The following is a 23,417-nucleotide window of genomic DNA, read 5'->3' as shown; positions in this document are numbered from 1 at the left end:
TTATATCAGCATACTGAAGTACAAGATTCTGTTTATATAGGCCTACATAAGCAAAATACTATGTTTATATAGTCCTACTGAATCACAAGACTATGTTTATATAGGTCTACTGAAACACAATACTCTGTTTAAATCGGCCTACTGAAACACAAGGCTGTTTATATCGGCCTACTGAAGCACAATACTCTGTTTATATCGTCCTACTAAAGGACAATACTTTGAATATATATGCCTACTGAAACACAATACTCTGTTTATATCCCCCTACTGAAGCACAAGACTCTGTTTATATAGGTCTACTGAAGCACAAGACTCTGTTTATATCCCCCTACTGAAGAACAAGACTCTGTTTATATCCCCCTACTGAAGCACAAGGCTGTTTATATAGGCCTACTGAAGAACAATACTCTGTTTATATCCCCCTACTGAAGAACATGACTCTGTTTATATCCCCCTACTGAAGAACAAGACTCTGTTTATGTAGGCCCACTGAAGCACAAGGCTGTTTAAGTAGGTTTACTGAAACACAAGACTCTGTTTATATAGGTCTACTTAAGCACAAGACTTTACTACTGAAGCACAAGACTATTGGTATACATTATATAGGCCTACTGAAGCACAAGACTATTGGTACACATTATATAGGCCTACTGAAGCACAAGACTTTACTACTGAAGCACAAGACTATCAGTATACATATCCCGAAAGAAAGAAATGATCTCACTCCAATACAATTTAATAGAAAGTTAGCAAAAATAGAGAAGATCGTGCTACCATGGAAAATAAAATACCTGTCTATTTGTGGAGAAATCACCCTGATTAACTCTTTAGTCATATCCCAGTTTACCTATTTGCTTTCGGTTTTGCCTACACCTGTTTTTGAAAGTTATATCAGCAAAAAATATGACATTTTATTTGGAACGGCGAGCCAGACAAAATTGAAAGGGCCTATTTAAATAATGAATATGAATTTGAAGGGTATAAATGATTAAATATTAAAGCATTAGACCTCTCACTATAGGCGTCAGTCATACAGAAGTTTTACTTAAATCCAAACTGGATCACTAGCAAATTAGTAAGAATGTCTCACCCCATGTTGATGAATGGCTTTTTTCCATTAATTCAGACTACAATCGCTCACTTTCGGTTATTTGAGACAGCAGGGGTTCTAATTTTAGGTCTCTCTTTATGTAGTGTTGTGTTGCCTCTCTTGTTGTGATGTGATCCCAGGCCCTCGTCCCCGCACGAGTCCTTTTGCCTTTTGGTAGGCTGTTATTATTCAACTGACTTGTCCAGTAGAACCCAGTTCCAACATTTGAAAATAAAAATTGATTTTATCAAACAAAATGATGCAACCTTTTATCTCTGGGACCCTCAGGATAACAAATCAGAGAAAGAGTTCTTAATGTACGTACATTATTTACCTTCAGAGGTGAATGTATCAAACCAGTTGCCGTGATAAGTGTTTTGTTGTTGTGTACTCTCCTCAAACAATAGCATTGTAGTTTTTCACTGTAATAGCTACTGTAAATGGGACAGTGCAGTTAGATTAACAAGAATTTAAGCTTTCTGCCCAGAAATGTCTATGTCCTGGAAATGTGGCTGATACTTACGGTGTCATTCTAGTCACGTTAGCAACAACCGTCCCGGTTTAGGGACACTGATCCCGTAGAGGTCGAAGAAAATTGTGATAAATACAAATATATACCAGTTTCATTTAAGGACCAAAAAAATGACAGCTGTGCCATAGAGATTGCAAAATAATTGGGTAGAGATCTTCGATGTACCGATTCCATGGCACATGGTTTACGAATTGATATGCAATACAACACCAGATTCAAAACTTTGAATTTTTCTATGTAAATGACTACACAATTCTTGCTACCAATATAATTGTATATATATATGCGGATACAACCTTCCCAGCTCTGCATATTTTGTTGCGAGATCATTAGATCATTTATTTTGGTACTGTCCATATGTAGCTCATTTTTGGTCACATGTCCAGGAATGGCTGAAGAATTGCAACATTTACTTGGAGCTAACACTACAGATGGCACTACTGGGTGACTTGAAAAGGCAGTCAATCCATCAATAATATAATAATACATTTAGCAAAACATTTTATCTTTAATTTACAATCTGTAGAAACTATGAGAGTAGAATGAGGTTGTAAATAACAAGAACATTTCCCAGGACATAGATAAATCTGAAATTGGCAAAAAGCTTAAATTATTGTTAATCTAACTGCACTGTACAATTTAGAGTAGCTATTACAGTGAAAGAATACCATGCTATTGTTTGATAAAAGTGCACAGTTTTGAACATGAAAAGTTATTAATAAACAAATTAGGCACATTTGGACAACCTTGACACAACATTTTGAGCAATGGTTCATTGGAGTCTAAAACTTTGCACATACACTGCTGCCATCTAGTGGCCAAAATATACATTGCACCTGGGCTGGCATAATACATGATAGCTTTTCTCTTGCATTTCAAAGCTGATGGTACAAAACAAATACAAAAAAAGGTTGTTTTGAATTCTCCTACATTCCTTTAACATTTACACAAACATCACAGTGTTTCCTTTCAAATGGTACCAAGAATATACATATCCTTGCTTCAGGGCCTGAGCTACAGGCAGTTAGATTTGGGTGTCATTTTAGGTGGAGAAAAAAAAACAGGGGCCAATCCTTTAGTTAAGAGATAGATGGGAGGGGTTGAATGGAGCTGAAGGGTGGGACTGATAACAACAAAATAACAAATGTAAAATATACTGTGCCTGTAAAATGTATATAACAGGGATCATCAACTTGATTCAGCTCGATTTTTTTCTTGAGTGACGGTCGGGGCCGGAACATAATTAAGCAATAAGGCCTGAGGGGGTGTGGTATATGGCCAATATACCACGGCTAAGGGCTGTTCTTAAGCACGACGCAATACGAAGTGCCTGGATACAGCCCTTAGCCGTGGTATATTGGCCATATGCCACAAACCCCCAAGTTGCCTTATTGCTATTATAAACTGGCTATCAACGTAATTAGAGCAGTAGAAATAAATGTTTTGTCATAACCATGGTATACGGACTGATATACCATGGCTGTCAGCCGATCAGCATTCAGGGCTCGAACCACCCAGTTTAGAATTACAAATAATTTTTAGACTGCACATTGACTACAAGAAGCCCAAACAGATATAAGGTTTTATTAAAACATAATAAAAATTAAAACTATCACATGTCTCTCTATTGTGTGTGGTAATACTTGGCAACAGATTTACAAAATTAAAATCACTTGGAGCTGATTTGCTGGTGTTTTTAAAGTCTTTTATGTCCAACAAGGAAAATAAAATAAAAAAATAAAATAAGCATCCCGGAGTCGGAATGTCTACACTGTATTTCTGATCAATTTGATGTTATTTTAATGAACAAATAAATTAGCTTTTCTTTCAAAAACAAGGACATTTCGAAGTGACCCCAAACATTGAATGGTAGTGTATGTATGTATGTATGTATGTATGTATGTATGTATGTATGTATGTATGTATGTATGTATGTATGTATGTATGTATGTATGTTTCGACTGTTCTACCTGCGGCTATGGAACCCTGACCTGTTCACTGGACGTGCTACCTGTCCCAGACCTGCTGTTTTCAGCTCTCTAGAGACAGCAGGAGTGGTAGAGATACCCTGAATGATTGGCTATGAAAGCCAACTGACATTTACTCCTGAGGTGCTGACTTGTTACACACTCGACAACCACTGTGATTATTATTATTAGACCCTGCTGGTCATCTATGAACATTTGAACATCTTTGCCATGTTCTGTTATAATCTCCACCCGGCACAGCCAGAAGAGGACTGACCACCCCTCATAGCCTGGTTCTTCTCTGCGTTTCTTCCTAGGTTCCTGCCTTGCTAGGGAATTTTTTCTAGCCACTGTGCTTCTACACCTGCATTGCTTGCTTTTAGGGGTTTTATGCTGGGTTTCTGTACAGCACTTTGACATATCAGCTGATGTAAGAAGGGCTTTATAAATACATTTGATTTGATGAATATAAATACATATATTTACCCCAAAAATATATGTGGGATTGGAAATGATGCAGACAATTACATTGACGGAAGCTACAGTCTATCTGCAATGTTAAAGCTGATCTACACCTAAAGAAAATATTTTTAAAATAAATTCCAAAAATGAAAAAGCATTCTGCTACTCTCATTGTTAGCATGTTTTCACCTGTGAAAATAAACTTGTGCCCCTGTAAAAATATGCTGTGTGTGTGAGGCCTACATCCCCAGTGTATTAGCAACTTTTTTTTACCTCAAAACAGATAACCTGTCTAACCCTACATTTTGAAGGATTTGACGGTCAAGTCTGTAATGGAAGCGACCAGTGTTAAAATACAGAGCACCCAAACAGAAAAACATTGCAATAATTGTCACTTTTACCTTTCTGTCTTTCTGTGAAAACGTCTACAAAAAACTTTCAACGTGAGTAGAATTGTTTCGAGTGAGCTCATACAAAGTATCCATCCTAGACACACCTGTCAGAGACATTTCCTGTAGAACATCACTATGAGCTTGATGATAGGACAACTCCGTATTCCTGTCTCCTAATACTTCACCAGCGTGCCGGCACGGCCCATCGATGCGGAACAATCCCCTCTTCCGCCCACCTCTCCCGTCCCTCTTCCCGAAATATGCTGCACTGAGATGAACTTCTCATTCATATCTTGCCCCCGGTCTACTCCGGATGTCTTCCAAAATGTATTACTAATCGTGTGGAAGAAGACACTTACTTGGCTCGACTACTTGTGCCTTTTAGAGTGCAGTAGACACGACCACGGAGGTTCAACTTAATCGTGATCTTACTGTTTTACCCACAAGCCCCAACAGAAGTAAACAAGCTGTTTCCCACCAATTATTATTATATTTTGTGTTTACCTTTTTTTAACAAGGCAAGTCAGTTAAGAAAAAAGTCTTATTTTCCATGACGGCCTAGGAACAGTGGGTTAACTGCCTTGTCCAGGGGCAGAATGACAGATTTTTACCTTGTCAGCTCGAGGATTTAATCTTGCAGCCTTTCGGTTACTAGTCTAACGCTCTAACCACTAGGCTACCTGCCACAATGAAACACAAGGAGTGAATCATTCCCTTTCCTCCATCACTCGGCAACTGCAACAGGTGTGGTTGTCGTGGCTGAGCGATGGCTCATGTTCGGTTTGTGGCATCCACTTCAGCGACAGTTCCCCCTTCCTGGAGATTCTAATCTGGGGCCGATTGTCATTGCTATGCTGTCTGGCGTATCTACACCTGACTGACTCCGTTCTCCAAGCTGCTCTTTGAGCAGACACAGATGCCGGTGTGGCATCATCAATCAGTGAATGGGGTTGTACTTGACTTTCATGGGTGGAGATGCTTTGTGGTTTTTGTTTGTTCTCAAAAGAAGAAAGAAAAACACACAGAAAGATTCTGATTCTATAGGTCTACTGAAGTACAAGACTCTGTTTATATCGGCCTACTGAAGCACAAGACTCTGTTTATATCGGCCTACTGAAGCACAAGACTCTGTTTATATCGGCCTACTGAAGCACAAGACTCTGTTTATATCGGCCTACTGAAGCACAAGACTCTGTTTCTATCGGCCTACTGAAGCACAAGACTCTGTTTCTATCGGCCTACTGAAGCACAAGACTCTGTTTATATCGGCCTACTGAAGCACAAGACTCTGTTTATATCGGCCTACTGAAGCACAAGACTCTGTTTCTATCGGCCTACTGAAGCACAAGACTCTGTTTATATCGGCCTACTAAAGCACAAGAGTCTGTTTCTATCGGCCTACTGAAGCACAAGACTCTGTTTATATCGGCCTACTGAAGCACAAGACTCTGTTTCTATCGGCCTACTGAAGCACAAGACTCTGTTTCTATCGGCCTACTGAAGCACAAGACTCTGTTTCTATCGGCCTACTGAAGCACCAGACTCTGTTTCTATCGGCCTACTGAAGCACAAGACTCTGTTTCTATCGGCCTACTGAAGCACAAGACTCTGTTTCTATCGGCCTACTGAAGCACAAGACTCTGTTTATATCGGCCTACTGAAGCACAAGACTCTGTTTCTATCGGCCTACTGAAGCACAAGACTGTTTAAAAACACCTACTGAAGCACAAGACTCTGTTTATATTGGCCTACTGAAGCACAAGACTCTGTTTATATCGGCCTACTGAAGCACAAGACTCTGTTTCTATCGACCTACTGAAGCACAAGACTGTTTAAATCAAATCAAATCAAATCAAATTTCTATCGGCCTACTGAAGAACAAGACATTGATTATTTAGGCTTACTGAAGCACAATACTCTGTTTATATCCCCCTTCTGAAGCACAAGACTGTTTATATCAGCATACTGAAGTACAAGATTCTGTTTATATAGGCCTACATAAGCAAAAGACTATGTTTATATAGTCCTACTGAATCACAAGACTATGTTTATATAGGTCTACTGAAACACAATACTCTGTTTAAATCGGCCTACTGAAACACAAGGCTGTTTATATCGGCCTACTGAAGCACAATACTCTGTTTATATCGTCCTACTAAAGGACAATACTTTGAATATATATGCCTACTGAAACACAATACTCTGTTTATATCCCCCTACTGAAGCACAAGACTATGTTTATATCGGCCTACTGAAGCACAAGACTCTGTTTCTATCGGCCTACTGAAGCACAAGACTCTGTTTATATCGGCCTACTGAAGCACAAGACTCTGTTTCTATCAGCCTACTGAAGCACAAGACTCAGTTTATATAGGCCTACTTAAGCACAAGACTCTGTTTCTATCAGCCTACTGAAGCACAAGACTCTGTTTCTATCGGCCTACTGAAGCACAAGACTCTGTTTCTATCGGCCTACTGAAGCACAAGAGTCTGTTTATATCGGCCTACTGAAGCACAAGACTCTGTTTCTATCGGCCTACTGAAGCACAAGACTCTGTTTATATCGGCCTACTGAAGCACAAGACTCTGTTTCTATCGGCCTACTGAAGCACAAGACTCTGTTTCTATCGGCCTACTGAAGCACAAGACTGTTTAAAAACACATACTGAAGCACAAGACTCTGTTTATATCGGCCTACTGAAGCACAAGACTCTGTTTCTATCGGCCTACTGAAGCACAAGACTGTTTAAATCAAATCAAATCAAATTTCTATCGGCCTACTGAAGAACAAGACATTGATTATTTAGGCTTACTGAAGCACAATACTCTGTTTATATCCCCCTTCTGAAGCACAAGACTGTTTATATCAGCATACTGAAGTACAAGATTCTGTTTATATAGGCCTACATAAGCAAAATACTATGTTTATATAGTCCTACTGAAGCACAATACTCTGTTTATATCCCCCTACTGAATCACAAGACTATGTTTATATAGGTCTACTGAAACACAAGACTCTGTTTAAATAGGCCTACTGAAGCACAATACTCTGTTTAAATCGGCCTACTGAAACACAAGGCTGTTTATATCGGCCTACTGAAGCACAATACTCTGTTTATATCGTCCTACTAAAGGACAATACTTTGAATATATATGCCTACTGAAACACAATACTCTGTTTATATCCCCCTACTGAAGCACAAGACTCTGTTTATATAGGTCTACTGAAGCACAAGACTCTGTTTATATCCCCCTACTGAAGAACAAGACTCTGTTTATATCCCCCTACTGAAGCACAAGGCTGTTTATATAGGCCTACTGAAGAACAATACTCTGTTTATATCCCCCTACTGAAGAACATGACTCTGTTTATATCCCCCTACTGAAGAACAAGACTCTGTTTATGTAGGCCCACTGAAGGCCCACTGAAGCACAAGGCTGTTTAAGTAGGTTTACTGAAACACAAGACTCTGTTTATATAGGTCTACTTAAGCACAAGACTTTACTACTGAAGCACAAGACTATTGGTATACATTATATAGGCCTACTGAAGCACAAGACTATTGGTACACATTATATAGGCCTACTGAAGCACAAGACTTTACTACTGAAGCACAAGACTATCAGTATACATATCCCGAAAGAAAGAAATGATCTCACTCCAATACAATTTAATAGAAAGTTAGCAAAAATAGAGAAGATCGTGCTACCATGGAAAATAAAATACCTGTCTATTTTTGGAGAAATCACCCTGATTAACTCTTTAGTCATATCCCAGTTTACCTATTTGCTTTCGGTTTTGCCTACACCTGTTTTTGAAAGTTATATCAGCAAAAAATATGACATTTTATTTGGAACGGCGAGCCAGACAAAATTGAAAGGGCCTATTTAAATAATGAATATGAATTTGAAGGGTATAAATGATTAAATATTAAAGCATTAGACCTCTCACTATAGGCGTCAGTCATACAGAAGTTTTACTTAAATCCAAACTGGATCACTAGCAAATTAGTAAGAATGTCTCACCCCATGTTGATGAATGGCTTTTTTCCATTAATTCAGACTACAATCGCTCACTTTCGGTTATTTGAGACAGCAGGGGTTCTAATTTTAGGTCTCTCTTTATGTAGTGTTGTGTTGCCTCTCTTGTTGTGATGTGATCCCAGGCCCTCGTCCCCGCACGAGTCCTTTTGCCTTTTGGTAGGCTGTTATTATTCAACTGACTTGTCCAGTAGAACCCAGTTCCAACATTTGAAAATAAAAATTGATTTTATCAAACAAAATGATGCAACCTTTTATCTCTGGGACCCTCAGGATAACAAATCAGAGAAAGAGTTCTTAATGTACGTACATTATTTACCTTCAGAGGTGAATGTATCAAACCAGTTGCCGTGATAAGTGTTTTGTTGTTGTGTACTCTCCTCAAACAATAGCATTGTAGTTTTTCACTGTAATAGCTACTGTAAATGGGACAGTGCAGTTAGATTAACAAGAATTTAAGCTTTCTGCCCAGAAATGTCTATGTCCTGGAAATGTGGCTGATACTTACAGTGTCATTCTAGTCACGTTAGCAACAACCGTCCCGGTTTAGGGACACTGATCCCGTAGAGGTCGAAGAAAATTGTAATAAATACAAATATATACCAGTTTCATTTAAGGACAAAAAAAATGACAGCTGTGCCATAGAGATTGCAAAATAATTGGGTAGAGATCTTCGATGTACCGATTCCATGGCACATGGTTTACGAATTGATATGCAATACAACACCAGATTCAAAACTTTGAATTTTTCTATGTAAATGACTACAAAATTCTTGCTACCAATATAATTGTATATATATATGCGGATACAACCTTCCCAGCTCTGCATATTTTGTTGCGAGATCATTAGATCATTTATTTTGGTACTGTCCATATGTAGCTCATTTTTGGTCACATGTCCAGGAATGGCTGAAGAATTGCAACATTTACTTGGAGCTAACACTACATATGGCACTACTGGGTGACTTGAAAAGGCAGTCAATCCATCAATAATATAATAATACATTTAGCAAAACATTTTATCTTTAATTTACAATCTGTAGAAACTATGAGAGTAGAATGAGGTTGTAAATAACAAGAACATTTCCCAGGACATAGATAAATCTGAAATTGGCAAAAAGCTTAAATTATTGTTAATCTAACTGCACTGTACAATTTAGAGTAGCTATTACAGTGAAAGAATACCATGCTATTGTTTGATAAAAGTGCACAGTTTTGAACATGAAAAGTTATTAATAAACAAATTAGGCACATTTGGGCAACCTTGACACAACATTTTGAGCAATGGTTCATTGGAGTCTAAAACTTTGCACATACACTGCTGCCATCTAGTGGCCAAAATATACATTGCACCTGGGCTGGCATAATACATGATAGCTTTTCTCTTGCATTTCAAAGCTGATGGTACAAAACAAATACAAAAAAAGGTTGTTTTGAATTCTCCTACATTCCTTTAACATTTACACAAACATCACAGTGTTTCCTTTCAAATGGTACCAAGAATATACATATCCTTGCTTCAGGGCCTGAGCTACAGGCAGTTAGATTTGGGTGTCATTTTAGGTGGAGAAAAAAAAACAGGGGCCAATCCTTTAGTTAAGAGATAGATGGGAGGGGTTGAATGGAGCTGAAGGGTGGGACTGATAACAACAAAATAACAAATGTAAAATATACTGTGCCTGTAAAATGTATATAACAGGGATCATCAACTTGATTCAGCTCGATTTTTTTCTTGAGTGACGGTCGGGGCCGGGAACATAATTAAGCAATAAGGCCTGAGGGGGTGTGGTATATGGCCAATATACCACGGCTAAGGGCTGTTCTTAAGCACGACGCAATACGAAGTGCCTGGATACAGCCCTTAGCCGTGGTATATTGGCCATATGCCACAAACCCCCAAGTTGCCTTATTGCTATTATAAACTGGCTATCAACGTAATTAGAGCAGTAGAAATAAATGTTTTGTCATAACCATGGTATACGGACTGATATACCATGGCTGTCAGCCGATCAGCATTCAGGGCTCGAACCACCCAGTTTAGAATTACAAATCATTTTTAGACTGCACATTGACTACAAGAAGCCCAAACAGATATAAGGTTTTATTAAAACATAATAAAAATTAAAACTATCACATGTCTCTCTATTGTGTGTGGTAATACTTGGGAACAGATTTACAAAATTAAAATCACTTGGAGCTGATTTGCTGGTGTTTTTAAAGTCTTTTATGTCCAACAAGGAAAATAAAAATAAAAAATAAAATAAGCATCCCGGAGTCGGAATGTCTACACTGTATTTCTGATCAATTTGATGTTATTTTAATGAACAAATAAATTAGCTTTTCTTTCAAAAACAAGGACATTTCGAAGTGACCCCAAACATTGAATGGTAGTGTATGTATGTATGTATGTATGTATGTATGTATGTATGTATGTATGTATGTATGTATGTATGTTGCTTGCTGCGGGCGATTCCCTGATCCACCTCTACGCAGACGACACCATTCTATATACTTTCGGCCCGTCTTTGGACACTGTGCTATCTAACCTCCAAACAAGCTTCAATGCCATACAACACTCCTTCCGTGGCCTCCAACTGCTCTTAAACGCTAGTAAAACCAAATGCATGCTTTTCAACCGGTCGCTGCCTGCACCTGCATGCCCGACTAGCATCACCACCCTGGATGGTTCCGACATAGAATATGTGGACGTCTATAAGTACCTAGGTGTCTGGCTAGACTGCAAACTCTCCTTCCAGACTCATATCAAACATCTCCAATCGAAAATCAAATCAAGAGTCGGCTTTCTATTCCGCAACAAAGCCTCCTTCACTCAAGCCGCCAAGCTTACCCTAGTAAAACTGACTATCCTACCGATCCTCGACTTCGGCGATGTCATCTACAAAATGGCTTCCAACACTCTACTCAGCAAACTGGATGCAGTCTATCACAGTGCCATCCGTTTTGTCACTAAAGCACCTTATACTACCCACCACTGCGACTTGTATGCTCTAGTCGGCTGGCCCTCGCTACATATTCGTCGCCAGACCCACTGGCTCCAGGTCATCTACAAGTCTATGCTAGGTAAAGCTCCGCCTTATCTCAGCTCACTGGTCACGATGGCAACACCCATCCGTAGCACGCGCTCCAGCAGGTGTATCTCACTGATCATCCCTAAAGCCAACACCTCATTTGGCCGCCTTTCGTTCCAGTACTCTGCTGCCTGTGACTGGAACGAATTGCAAAAATCGCTGAAGTTGGAGACTTTCATCTCCCTCACCAACTTCAAACATCAGCTATCTGAGCAGCTAACCGATCGCTGCAGCTGTACATAGTCTATTGGTAAATAGCCCACCCTTTTCACCTACCTCATCCCCGTACTGTTTTTATTTATTTACTTTTCTGCTCTTCTGCACACCAATATCTCTACCTGTACATGACCATCTGATCTTTTATCACTCCAGTGTTAATCTGCAAAATTGTAATTATTTGCCTACCTCCTCATGCCTTTTGCACACATTGTATATAGACCCCCCCTTCGTTTTCTACTGTGTTATTGACTTGTTAATTGTTTACTCCATGTGTAACTCTTTGTTGTATGCTCACACTGCTATGCTTTATCTTGGCCAGGTCGCAGTTGCAAATGAGAACTTGTTCTCAACTAGCCTACCTGGTTAAATAAAGGTGAAATAAAAATAAAATAAAAATGTATGTATGTATGTATGTATGTATGTATGTATGTATGTATGTATGTATGTATGTATGTATGTATGTATGTATGTATGTATGTATGTATGTATGTATGTATGTATGTATGTATGTATGTATGTATGTATGTATGTATGTATGTATGTATGTATGTATGTTTCGACTGTTCTACCTGCGGCTATGGAACCCTGACCTGTTCACTGGACGTGCTACCTGTCCCAGACCTGCTGTTTTCAGCTCTCTAGAGACAGCAGGAGTGGTAGAGATACCCTGAATGATCGGCTATGAAAGCCAACTGACATTTACTCCTGAGGTGCTGACTTGTTACACACTCGACAACCACTGTGATTATTATTATTAGACCCTGCTGGTCATCTATGAACATTTGAACATCTTTGCCATGTTCTGTTATAATCTCCACCCGGCACAGCCAGAAGAGGACTGACCACCCCTCATAGCCTGGTTCTTCTCTGCGTTTCTTCCTAGGTTCCTGCCTTGCTAGGGAATTTTTTCTAGCCACTGTGCTTCTACACCTGCATTGCTTGCTTTTAGGGGTTTTATGCTGGGTTTCTGTACAGCACTTTGACATATCAGCTGATGTAAGAAGGGCTTTATAAATACATTTGATTTGATGAATATAAATACATATATTTACCCCAAAAATATATGTGGGATTGGAAATGATGCAGACAATTACATTGACGGAAGCTACAGTCTATCTGCAATGTTAAAGCTGATCTACCCCTAAAGAAAATATTTAAAAAATAAATTCCAAAAATGAAAAAGCATTCCGCTACTCTCATTGTTAGCATGTTTTCACCTGTGAAAATAAACTTGTGCCCCTGTAAAAATATGCTGTGTGTGTGAGGCCTACAGCCCCAGTGTAGTAGTTGAGCATTTATACATGCTCACTGGAAGACTAAACATCTCCCACCGAAGCTCTCACTCCAGCAGACCAATGTCTATCTGTCTGTTGGTCTGTCTGTGTTCTGCTGCATATTAGTAAATACATTTTTGTGTACGGTTGTATGGTTTTATGGTTGTATGGTTGTGTGTGTGTCAGTTTGCATCTGCATGCATATGTTTCTGTGCAAATATTTTTGTTTGTGTGTCAGACACCAGTAGTGTTGGCTAACCACACCTCCACCCAGCACCTGGCAGCTTTCTGGAGAGCATGCTGGACATATGCCACTGTCGTCATCGGTGAAAACCAACCTCTGAATGGGTGTGTGTGCTAGTGTCTATGGGTATAAATGCCGCACTACACTACCTTCTCCAGCTGATTGATGCCCTCCTCCACACAACATATGGAGGCCACCGCCCTCAGGGCGTGTGCGTAAAGGTCACTGAAGCAGTCCTGCCGGCAGATCTTAAACAGGGCCACCACAGCGCCCTCCTGTGGACAAACAAAACAACAACACCATTAGCATCATCATTCACATTAACATTAGCAGACAATAATAATTAGCAGACAATGCTTAACAAGCTAGCCTGAGCTTATGTTAAATTGATAGTCCCTCAAGCCAAATAGACTGTGCTAGCTCAAACCTTCCAATAGCCAAAAGTGCCCAAAAGACTTGCCAACAATTGACTATCCAACCAGGCCGAATAGTCAAGCCATTAGTGCTCAGTAGGCTTCCCAACCTGACAGGCTAGCCAGTGACTCAAGTTAACCCTAAGGTCTATGTCTGCGCCCTCATATTAAAAACATCCCCCAAAACAATCTGTCAGTTTAAGCTAGATATATCAGAGTTTTTTGCATTGGATGAGTCTCAATCCAACACATCTGCCTATGTAACTCTTCCACATCTGCCTATGTAACTCTTCCACATCTGCCTATGTAACTCTTCCACATCTGCCTATGTAACTCTTCCACATCTGCCTATGTAACTCTTCCACATCTGCCTATGTAACTCTTCCACATCTGCGGTGAAAGGTGACAGAGCTTGAGCGGTGTTTATCAGAACAGACATTTCATTACAAACCTTCTTTTTGTGGGGGACTATCTGTTGTTCCATGTAGTGAATCTTTTTTTTTATGTGTGTTTGTTTGGGATAAAAGCAGTAAGGCCCCAACATTTATTTCAAATATTTTTTTCATACATTTTTTTTATACTTCAAGGGGACTAAATATTCAAAATCAAATAGAAAAATGTACCTTCGTATGACCTTCTTAAAACAATTCCGTACAGCTTAATAGTACCCCACCCCTCCACCGGCTTAGACTCTTACGGGTTAATGGCCCAGTGCAGTCAAAAACGAGATATTTCTGTGTTTTATATATATATACAATTATGATAATGCTCCAGTGGAAGAGCTGTTTGAAAAAGACTGCCTGAAATTTCAGCCTGTTTTGGCAGGGTTGAGTTTTAGCCTTCCTGGTGACATCACCAGGCGATAAATGAGTTAATAGACCAATAAGAAAGAGCATCTCTGCCAATAACATTTCGTTTTCAGTTTTCCCCTCCTCACTCAGGCCATTCCCAGACAGTCCTAGCAAAAATCTTGCTTGAGAAATGTATCTTTGCTAAGAAGCTATTTTTGTTTATTTTTGACCATTTCATTTGAAAAGAATCACTGCAAGGTAATTAATTGTTACCCAGAAATGATTTGATAGACATAAAAACGATCTTTAAAGCTACAATAGGTAACTTTTGGGAGACCCGGCCAAATTGACGTAGAAATGTAAGTCCTAGATCTGTCATTCTCATTGAAACCAAGTATAAGCATTGGTAGATCTGTTCTGTGTGCGCATAAGTTGAGTTTTTGTATCTTTTGTTATCAGTTTTGCACACCAGCTTCAAACAGCTGAAAATACAATAGTTTTGTTTGTGGGAAATATATTTCACAGCGGTTTAGATGGGACAATGATTCTCTACACAAATTACTGTTTGTTGTGTCACATAAACTGACATTAGGCTAACTATTAAAATTTTAGCAACCAGGAAAATGTGCAATTTCTGCATAGTGCACCTTTAATAGTGTCTGTTTAATAAACTTGTTAATCATTATTCTCTTGTTTGATATGCTACCTATAATGGTTGTTTATCTGTTTTGAAATGCAGATTAGGGTAAAGGGCAATTCCACCACACATACAGCAAAAAACGTAATTCTGTTACCAAACTTTGCATCTGCACTGTTCTTCAAGTAAATGTGTTTTTGTAAAATGTCCTGTGGAAATTGTTAAAGATAGTCTTTGTGCATAGAGTTGTATGGTTGGATTAACTTAACAATCATAGATTTATGTCTGGCATATATTTTAAAGTGAGAAATCTTAGTCTCAGCATTAATATGTTAATATGGAATTGCCCCAAACAAACATAAGCAATCCGTAGTATCCACAAGCAGTCATTTCCTCTCGCAAAACCACTTGCTGACAAAATTCTATTCAACATGGAGATTGATAGAATGACCTGCAAGAAAAGGTCCTGTAACTACCGCCATTATTCTAATAAGACCCATTACAGGAGGTGCTGGTATGTCTCATGCACAGATAGGACCATAGCCAAGCCTGGAGTGGCTAATCGTCCTGCCCACTACACCCTCACCGCTCTTCCCTGATCTGCCCACACAATACAGTCCCTAGAAGACCAAAAGCACCATCCATTTTAGCCAATCCCTGAGCAGTATTCTTCATGACATTTTCCAACCATTCTAAAGAGAGCCACAGCCCCAAAACAAGTTATTCTTTTCCATTTCCTGGAGTCCTGTAATGCTTTCATTATTTTTCTGTGACGCAGGTGTTGTTAGCCTTCTCAGGTTAGCTATTTTAATTTAATTTCATTGAACTTTTATTTGACCAGGAAATCCCTTGAAATAAATAATATATGTTTTGACGAGACTGGTAACTGGTACCATTACAGTAAAATAGTGATGACAAAGGTAGGAAGGAGGTTTACCTATGCTTTATATCAAATCACATGTTATTCGTCACACGCTTCGTAAACAACAGGTGTGGACTAACAGTGAAATGTTTACATACGGTCCCTTCCGAACGATGCAGACAGAAAGAAAATAGAAAAATATTACAAAAGTAAAACATGTAATATTAAATGTAATAATAGATACACAATATGTAACAATAACTTGGCTTTATACAAGGAGTACCAGTACTGAGTCATGTGCAGGGGTACAAGGTAATAACTTGGCTATATACAAGGGGTACCAGTACTGAGTCAATGTGCCGGGGTACAAGGTTATTGAGGCACATATGTACATATAACTATGTTATATGCACACATATTTCTCTAAATCGGCCATGTTTGGAATCCTATGTTTGGAATCATCTCCAAAAGACGATTAAATTGGATGCTTTAAAGTCCCTCTGTAAATTCAGACAACTGACAGATGATTTTTATAATAATGGAGTATGTGTTTGTTTTAATTGACTGTGTTTTGTATCTATATATAGGTATTTAATGTGTATTTACTTATGTGTATCTATATGTGTATTTAATGTGTAAATTATCTTTATTTATGTGTATTTAATGTGTAAATTATCTTTATTTATGTGTATTTATATGTGTATTTAATGTGTAAATTATCTTTATTTATGTGTATCTATATGTGTATTTAATGTGTAAATTATCTTTATTTATGTGTATCTATATGTGTATTTAATGTGTATATTGTCTTCGTTTATGTGTATACATGCCTGTGGTACATGCTTCTTTTTTTGTATTGTACAGGGCTCATTTGTAAAAGACACATTAGTCTCAATATGATTTCCCTGTTGAAATAAAGGTAAATAAAATAATTAGATAGTAAACTGTAACAACAAGGTATGTGATGAGTTAAAAAAGTTGGTGCAAAAAGGGTCAATGCAGATAGTCCTGGTAGCTATTTGGTTAACTATTTAACTAACTATTTAGCAGTCTTATAGATTGTGGGTAGAAGCTTTTCAGGGTACTTTTGGTTCCAGACTTGGTGCATCGGTACTGCTTTCCGTGCAGTAGCAAGAGAACAGTCTATGACTTGGGTGGCTGGAAACTTTGACAATATTTAGGACCTTCCTCTGACACTGCCTGGTATAGAGATCCTGGATGGCAGAGAGTTCGGCCCCATTGAGAGCATCTGGACTGGCTGCATCACCACTTGTTAAGACAACTGCTTGGCATCCGACCTCAAGGCGCACCACACTGCCAGGTCACTGACCTCCTCCCTATAGACTGTCTCATCGTTGTCGGTGATCAGGCCTACCACTGTTGTGTCGTCAGCAAACTTAATGATGGCGTTGGAGTCGTGCTTGTCCACGCAATCGTGGGTGAACAGAGAGTACAGGAGGGGACTAAGCACGCACCCCTGAGGGGCCCCCGTGTTGAGAATCAACGTGGCATATGTGTTGTTGCCCACTCTTACCACCTGGGGGAGCGGCCCATCCGGAAGTCCAGGATCCAGTTGCAGTGGGAGATGTTTAGTCCCAGAGTCTATAGCTTAGTGATGAGCTTTGTGGGCACTATGGTGTTGAACGCTGAACTTTAGTCAATGAAAAACATAGTGACGTAGGTGTTCCTTTTGTCCAGGTGGGAAATGGCAGTGTGGAGTGCGATTGCGTCATCTGTGAATCTGTTGGGGCGGTATGCGAATCCAATTGGAATCTAATTATGATCTTGTCTCATTGTTGCAACTCCCCAACAGGCTCGGGAGAGGCGAAGGTAGAGTCATGCGTCTTCCGAAACATGTCCCGCCAAATCGTGCTTCTAAACACCACTTAACCCGGATGCCAGACGCAGCCATGTGTCAGAGGAAACACCGTCCAACTGATGACCGAAGTCAGCTTGCAGGCGCCAGGCCCGCCACAAGGAGTTGCTAGAACGCAATAAGCCAAGTAAAGCCCCCTGGACAAACCCTCCCCTAAAGCTGGGCCAATTGTGTGCCGCCCTGTGGGACTCTCAGTCATGCCCGGTTGTGATACAGCCTGGGATCGAACCCGGATCTGTAGTGACGCCTCTAGCATTTCGATGCAGTGCCTTAGACCTCTGCGCCACTTGGGAGGCCCAGGAATGATTTATTAAACCAACCAGAGATGCTGTATGAGGGAAGGTAGATGGGAGTGATAGATTAAACAGAGGCAGGCAGTCTGTGTGATCAATGCCCATTACTAATGGGAACTGACACTACTGATCTCATCTGGCAACAAGGAAGCTTGCTTTTGTGTGTAATGTGTAATGTGTAATGTGTGTGTGTGTGTGTGTGTGTGTGTGTGTGTGTGTGTGTGTGTGTGTGTGTGTGTGTGTGTGTGTGTGTGTGTGTGTGTGTGCGCGCGCATGTGTGCACTTGTGTTATGTTGATGGGCTGAGTCTCCCACCCGGAAGAGTCTTATCAAGTGAATCCTGGAAGCATCTGGTTGTCTAAAGACCACAGGGACGTAGTGTCTGGCCTGTCCCCTCTTATCTCTTGGAGCATATGACTATGTAGCTGTAGAGATGTACTGTATATGTATAGTATGGTAGGTAGGTGGGTGGGTGGTAGGTTGGCAGGACTGATTGCCCAATCCTAAACCGATCCTTAGCTCCTTTACAGTCTGCAAGGAAGAGTGAACATGGATTTACAGGGGCCCGTGGATCTGTTTGGGATTGGGCCAATGGTTCATGTGGAGGGATGGGGAAGTGGATGGCCAAGAGAGGTGGAACTGTGTGAACATGGGGACTGTAGCAGGGTCATGTTCATTAGGCACCACAGTTGCATGAACAAACAAAAAAAATCAGTTATGTCCCTAATGAACACGGCCCAGAACATCATCCCCTCAGATGACCGTTATCCTACGTATATGCAGACAGAGGGGTGTGTCTGTCTGAGGGGGTGTGTCTGTCTGAGGGGGTGTGTCTGTCTGAGGGGGTGTGTCTGTCTGAGGGGGGGTGTCTGTCTGAGGGGGTGTGTCTGTCTGAGGGGGTGTGTCTGTCTGAGGGGGTGTGTCTGTCTGAGGGGGGGGTGTCTGTCTGAGGGGGTGTGTCTGTCTGAGGGGGTGTGTCTGTCTGAGGGGGTGTGTCTCACCTTAGCGATGATTCTGCAGAGCTGCGGGCCATCCTGGGTGAGGGAGAGCAGGTTGCTGATGTCACTGCCTATGGTGTACACACTGTCTGACGACTCAATCTTCCTGATCAGGATCTGGAGAGGACCACCGGCACACAGACACAAACACACATGAGTGCCATGACAAAACCACGGAACATTGAGACATCTCTAGAACTAATTAATGATACTATTATGGATATTTAAACTGAGCGTAAATGAATGATCTGAATAAGGGTTACATTTTCTATTGAACTCAATATGCAATTCGTTAATACCAGTTCATCAGTGGTGGAAAAAATACCCAGTTATTATACTTGAGTAAAAGTAAAGATACCTTAATAGAAAATGACTCAAGTTAAAGTGAGTCACCCAGTAAAGTACTACTAATGTAAAAGTCTAAAAGCATTTGGTTTGAAATATAGTTAAGTATTAAAAGTCCATTTAATTGCTAAAATATACTTAAGTATCAAAAGTAAAAATAATTTCAAATTCCTCATATTAAGCCAACCAGACGGCACTATTTTCTTGTTTTTAAAATGTACTGATTGCCAGGGGAACACTCCAACACGCAAATATAATTTACAAACTAAGCATTTGTGTTTAGTGATTCCGCCAGATCAGAGGCGGTAGGGAAGACCAAGGATGTTCTCTTGATAAGTGTCACGTTCTGACCATAGTTCTTGTGTGTTTTCCTTGTTTTAGTGTTGGTCAGGACGTGAGCTGGGTGGGCATTCTATGTTGTGTGTCTAGTTTGTCTGTTTCTGTGGTTGGCCTGATATGGTTCTCAATCAGAGGCAGGTGTTAGTCATTGTCTCTGATTGGGAACCATATTTAGGTAGCTTGTTTTGTGTTGGGGTTTGTGGGTGATTGTGTTTTCTGCACCAGTTAGGACTGTTTTGGTTTTCACGTTTATTGTTTTGTATTCTGTTCATGTTGAGTTACCTTATTAAAATAACATGAACTCTAACCACGCTGCGTTTTGGTCCGCCTCTCCTTCCCAGGAAGAAAGCCGTTACAATAAGTGCGTAAATTTGACCATTTTCCTGTCCTACTAAGCATTCAAAATGTAAAATGGTCAGAGGGAGGTGTTCTCTCATTTGTGTCTGGAAATAGCTAGCAAGCTAGCCAACGTTAGCCAGTTAGCTTGGGTGCTTGACTGCCGTTGTGAGGCCAGAACGCTCGGATCAACCTTACTCGTGAATTTACCATCAGACAATCTGACAACGCTCTGAATTTACAAATGCCCAGAGGGCACTCTGAGCGCACTCCAGATTGAATTTACGGACCCACTCTTAAGTACTTCACACCACTGCAGTTCATACTGTTGTGATAATTTATTATAATTAATTTTTTATTAGTTTTATTCCACCTTTATTTAACCAGGTAGGCTAGTTGAGAACACCTTTATTTAACCAGGTAGGCTAGTTGAGAACACCTTTATTTAACCAGGTAGGCTAGTTGAGAACACCTTTATTTAACCAGGTAGGCTAGTTGAGAAACAAGTTCTCATTTACAACTGCGACCTGGCCAAGATAAAGCAAAGCAGTGCGACAAACAACAACACAGAGTCACACATGGAATAAACAAGCATACAGTCAATAACACAATAGAAAATAAAGTCTATATACAGTGTGTGTAAATGGCGTGAGGAGGTAGGCAATAAATAGGCCATAGTAGCGAAGTAATTACAATTGAGCAAATTCACACTGGAGTGAATCGAGTAGAAAGTCTAAATCGAGTAGAAAGTCCAATGAAATCTCTATTGGTTTTCATTATTCCAAACCAGCGATACAGGAATGATGTAATCACCTATTATAGTGGCTATATTAAACTGGGCAAATGTTTACCTTTGTACTCACCCTTCCTGAACTGTGCTAGTTGGTTTTTAGTATAACAATACATCAGGGAGACTTATGGGCTAGTCAGGAATGGGAAAAATTGTGGTGTGTGTGTGTGTGTGTGCGTGCGTGCGTGCGTGCGTGCGTGTGTGTATCAAACACATCAGGAATGAATAAGGCTACACACTCGGATGCAGGAACACGGATGAAATCGTATATGACACTACCGTCCGTTTTTGGCTGTCAAATGTCAACTATTTTCGGACGTGTTTGTTCTTCAAAAGACTAACCGTTTGTTCGGGAATGAAAGAGCCTTGGCTCCACTTGAAGTTCTTAAACACAAAATACCAAAATACCAAAATACCATGCATGCCGGCAACTCAATCATCTAGCTTGCAGACGACACTACAGTGGTAGGCTTGATTACCAACAACGACGAGACGGCCTACAAGGAGGAGGTGAGGGCCCTCGGAGTGTGGTGTCAGGAAAATAACCTCACACTCAATGTCAACAAAACAAAGGAGATGATCGTGGACTTCAGGAAACAGCAGAGGGAGCAGCCCCCTATCCACATCGACTTACAGTAGTGGAGAAGGTGGAAAGTTTTAAGTTCCTCGGCGTACACATCACGGACAAACTGAAATGGTCCACCCACACAGACAGTGTGGTGAAGAAGGCGCAACAGCGCCTCTTCAACCTCAGGAGGCTGAAGAAATTTGGCTTGTCACTGAAAACACTCACAAACTTTTACAGATGCACAATCGAGAACATCCTGTCGGGCTGTATCACAGCCTGATAAGGAAACTGCTCCGCCCACAACCACAAGGCTCTCCAGAGGGTAGTGAGGTCTGCACAACGCATCACCAGGTGGAAACTACCTGCCCTCCAGGACACCTACACCACCCGATGTCACAGGAAGGCCATAAAGATCATCAAGGACAACAACCACCCGAGCCACTGCCTGTTCACCCCGCTATCATCCAGAAGGCGAGGTCAGTACAGGTGCATCAAAGCAGGGGCCGAGAGACTGAAAAACACCTTCTATCTCAAGGCCATCAGACTGTTAAACAGCCACCACTAACATTGAATGGCTGCTGCCAACATATTGACTCAACTCCAGCCACTTTAATAATTACAAATTGGATGTAATAAATGTATCACTAGTCAATTTAAACAATGCCACTTTATATAATGTTTACATACCCTACATTACTCATCTCATATGTATATACTGTACTCTATACCATCTACTGCATCTTGCCTATGCCGTTCGGCCATCGCTCATCCATATATTTATATGTACATATTCCCATTCATTCCTTTACACTTGTGTTTATTAGGTAGTTGTTGGGGAATTGTTAGATTACTTGTTAGATATTACTGCACGTTCGGAACTAGAAGCACAAGCATTTCGCTACACTCGCTACATCTGCTAACCACATGTATGTGACCAATGAAATGTGGATTTGATTTGTGTTGAAGGCCTAATTATGACTAAAAAAGAGAGTTATGGGTGTGGTCAAAGCCTCATACCTGGATCTCGTTGGCCAGGGCCATGTCAATCATGTGGCTGAATGAATCGCTGACATCAGTGAGAATCTCGTTAATGGCCTCTCTCATGGACTTCAGGAAGAATTCGTCCTCAGTATGAAGGCATCTGTAGAAGAGAGGGTTTGGATAAGCCTTGAACATAAACACTTATGTGAGCTACTGTATTCAAATGTGTACGACAATATTCAGAAGTCATATTAGAAGGTTTTGTATGAATGTTTTACTTCTCTGTTATGGTGGTCAGCTCCATGCACTTCTCAAGCAAAGACTTCTCATACTGCACTCAAAGAGGAGGAACACACATTTCAGGTTACAATGAGACAAACATTAGACACACACAGAAAGTAGAACACCCACACAAAGCAGAAAATAATGTCATTCTCCAATTAGTGGTCATCCCTTTATGCACACACAGAGAACCGCACAAAATGTCCTGTGGGATGAGTAGCTGTATGTAACAGAAGCAGAACTTCCACAGCATCATTTTAAAATGGATGAAGTGAGTACTAAGTATCATACAATGCAACTGTGAGTCCACTTGACAGGAAACCTGCACAAACTACTGGAGGGAGAGGCTCATCAGAGGCAGCTAATTTCTTCAACAGCCCGTCCAAGATGGAACCAGACAGGGGGCTCTCAGAGACTCGTTTTCATATTATTTTAGTCCGAATTTTGCTCTTGGCATGAATAGCTTATGTGATGTGTAATAGTGAACATTTACATAAGGCCAATGTTCAAATGTACAGCAGAGAAGAAGCTAAACAACCTAAATCCTGACTCCTATCGCTCATACAAATCCTGACTCCTATCGCGCATACAAATCCT

The 23,417-nt window shown here is 40.3% G+C and overlaps 1 protein-coding gene across 2 annotated transcripts in view; it reads right to left on the bottom strand.

The window, feature by feature from the left end:
• The window catches only part of LOC109897749 (protein inscuteable homolog), an 83,742-nt gene that overhangs the window by 9,904 nt on the left and 50,421 nt on the right, over positions 1-23,417 (bottom strand). For both annotated transcript variants that reach the window (XM_031833049.1, XM_031833048.1), the window contains exons 4-7: positions 22,817-22,869; positions 22,575-22,698; positions 19,183-19,296; positions 13,460-13,585 (exon numbers count right to left, since the gene is read on the bottom strand). In XM_031833049.1, the coding sequence (XP_031688909.1) occupies positions 13,460-13,585; positions 19,183-19,296; positions 22,575-22,698; positions 22,817-22,869 (417 nt within the window). The remainder of the gene's footprint in view (positions 1-13,459; positions 13,586-19,182; positions 19,297-22,574; positions 22,699-22,816; positions 22,870-23,417) is intronic.

This window comes from Oncorhynchus kisutch, linkage group LG10, assembly GCF_002021735.2.
Source record: "Oncorhynchus kisutch isolate 150728-3 linkage group LG10, Okis_V2, whole genome shotgun sequence".
NCBI lineage: Eukaryota > Metazoa > Chordata > Actinopteri > Salmoniformes > Salmonidae > Oncorhynchus > Oncorhynchus kisutch.
This window is presented reverse-complemented; position numbering and strand designations above follow the sequence as displayed.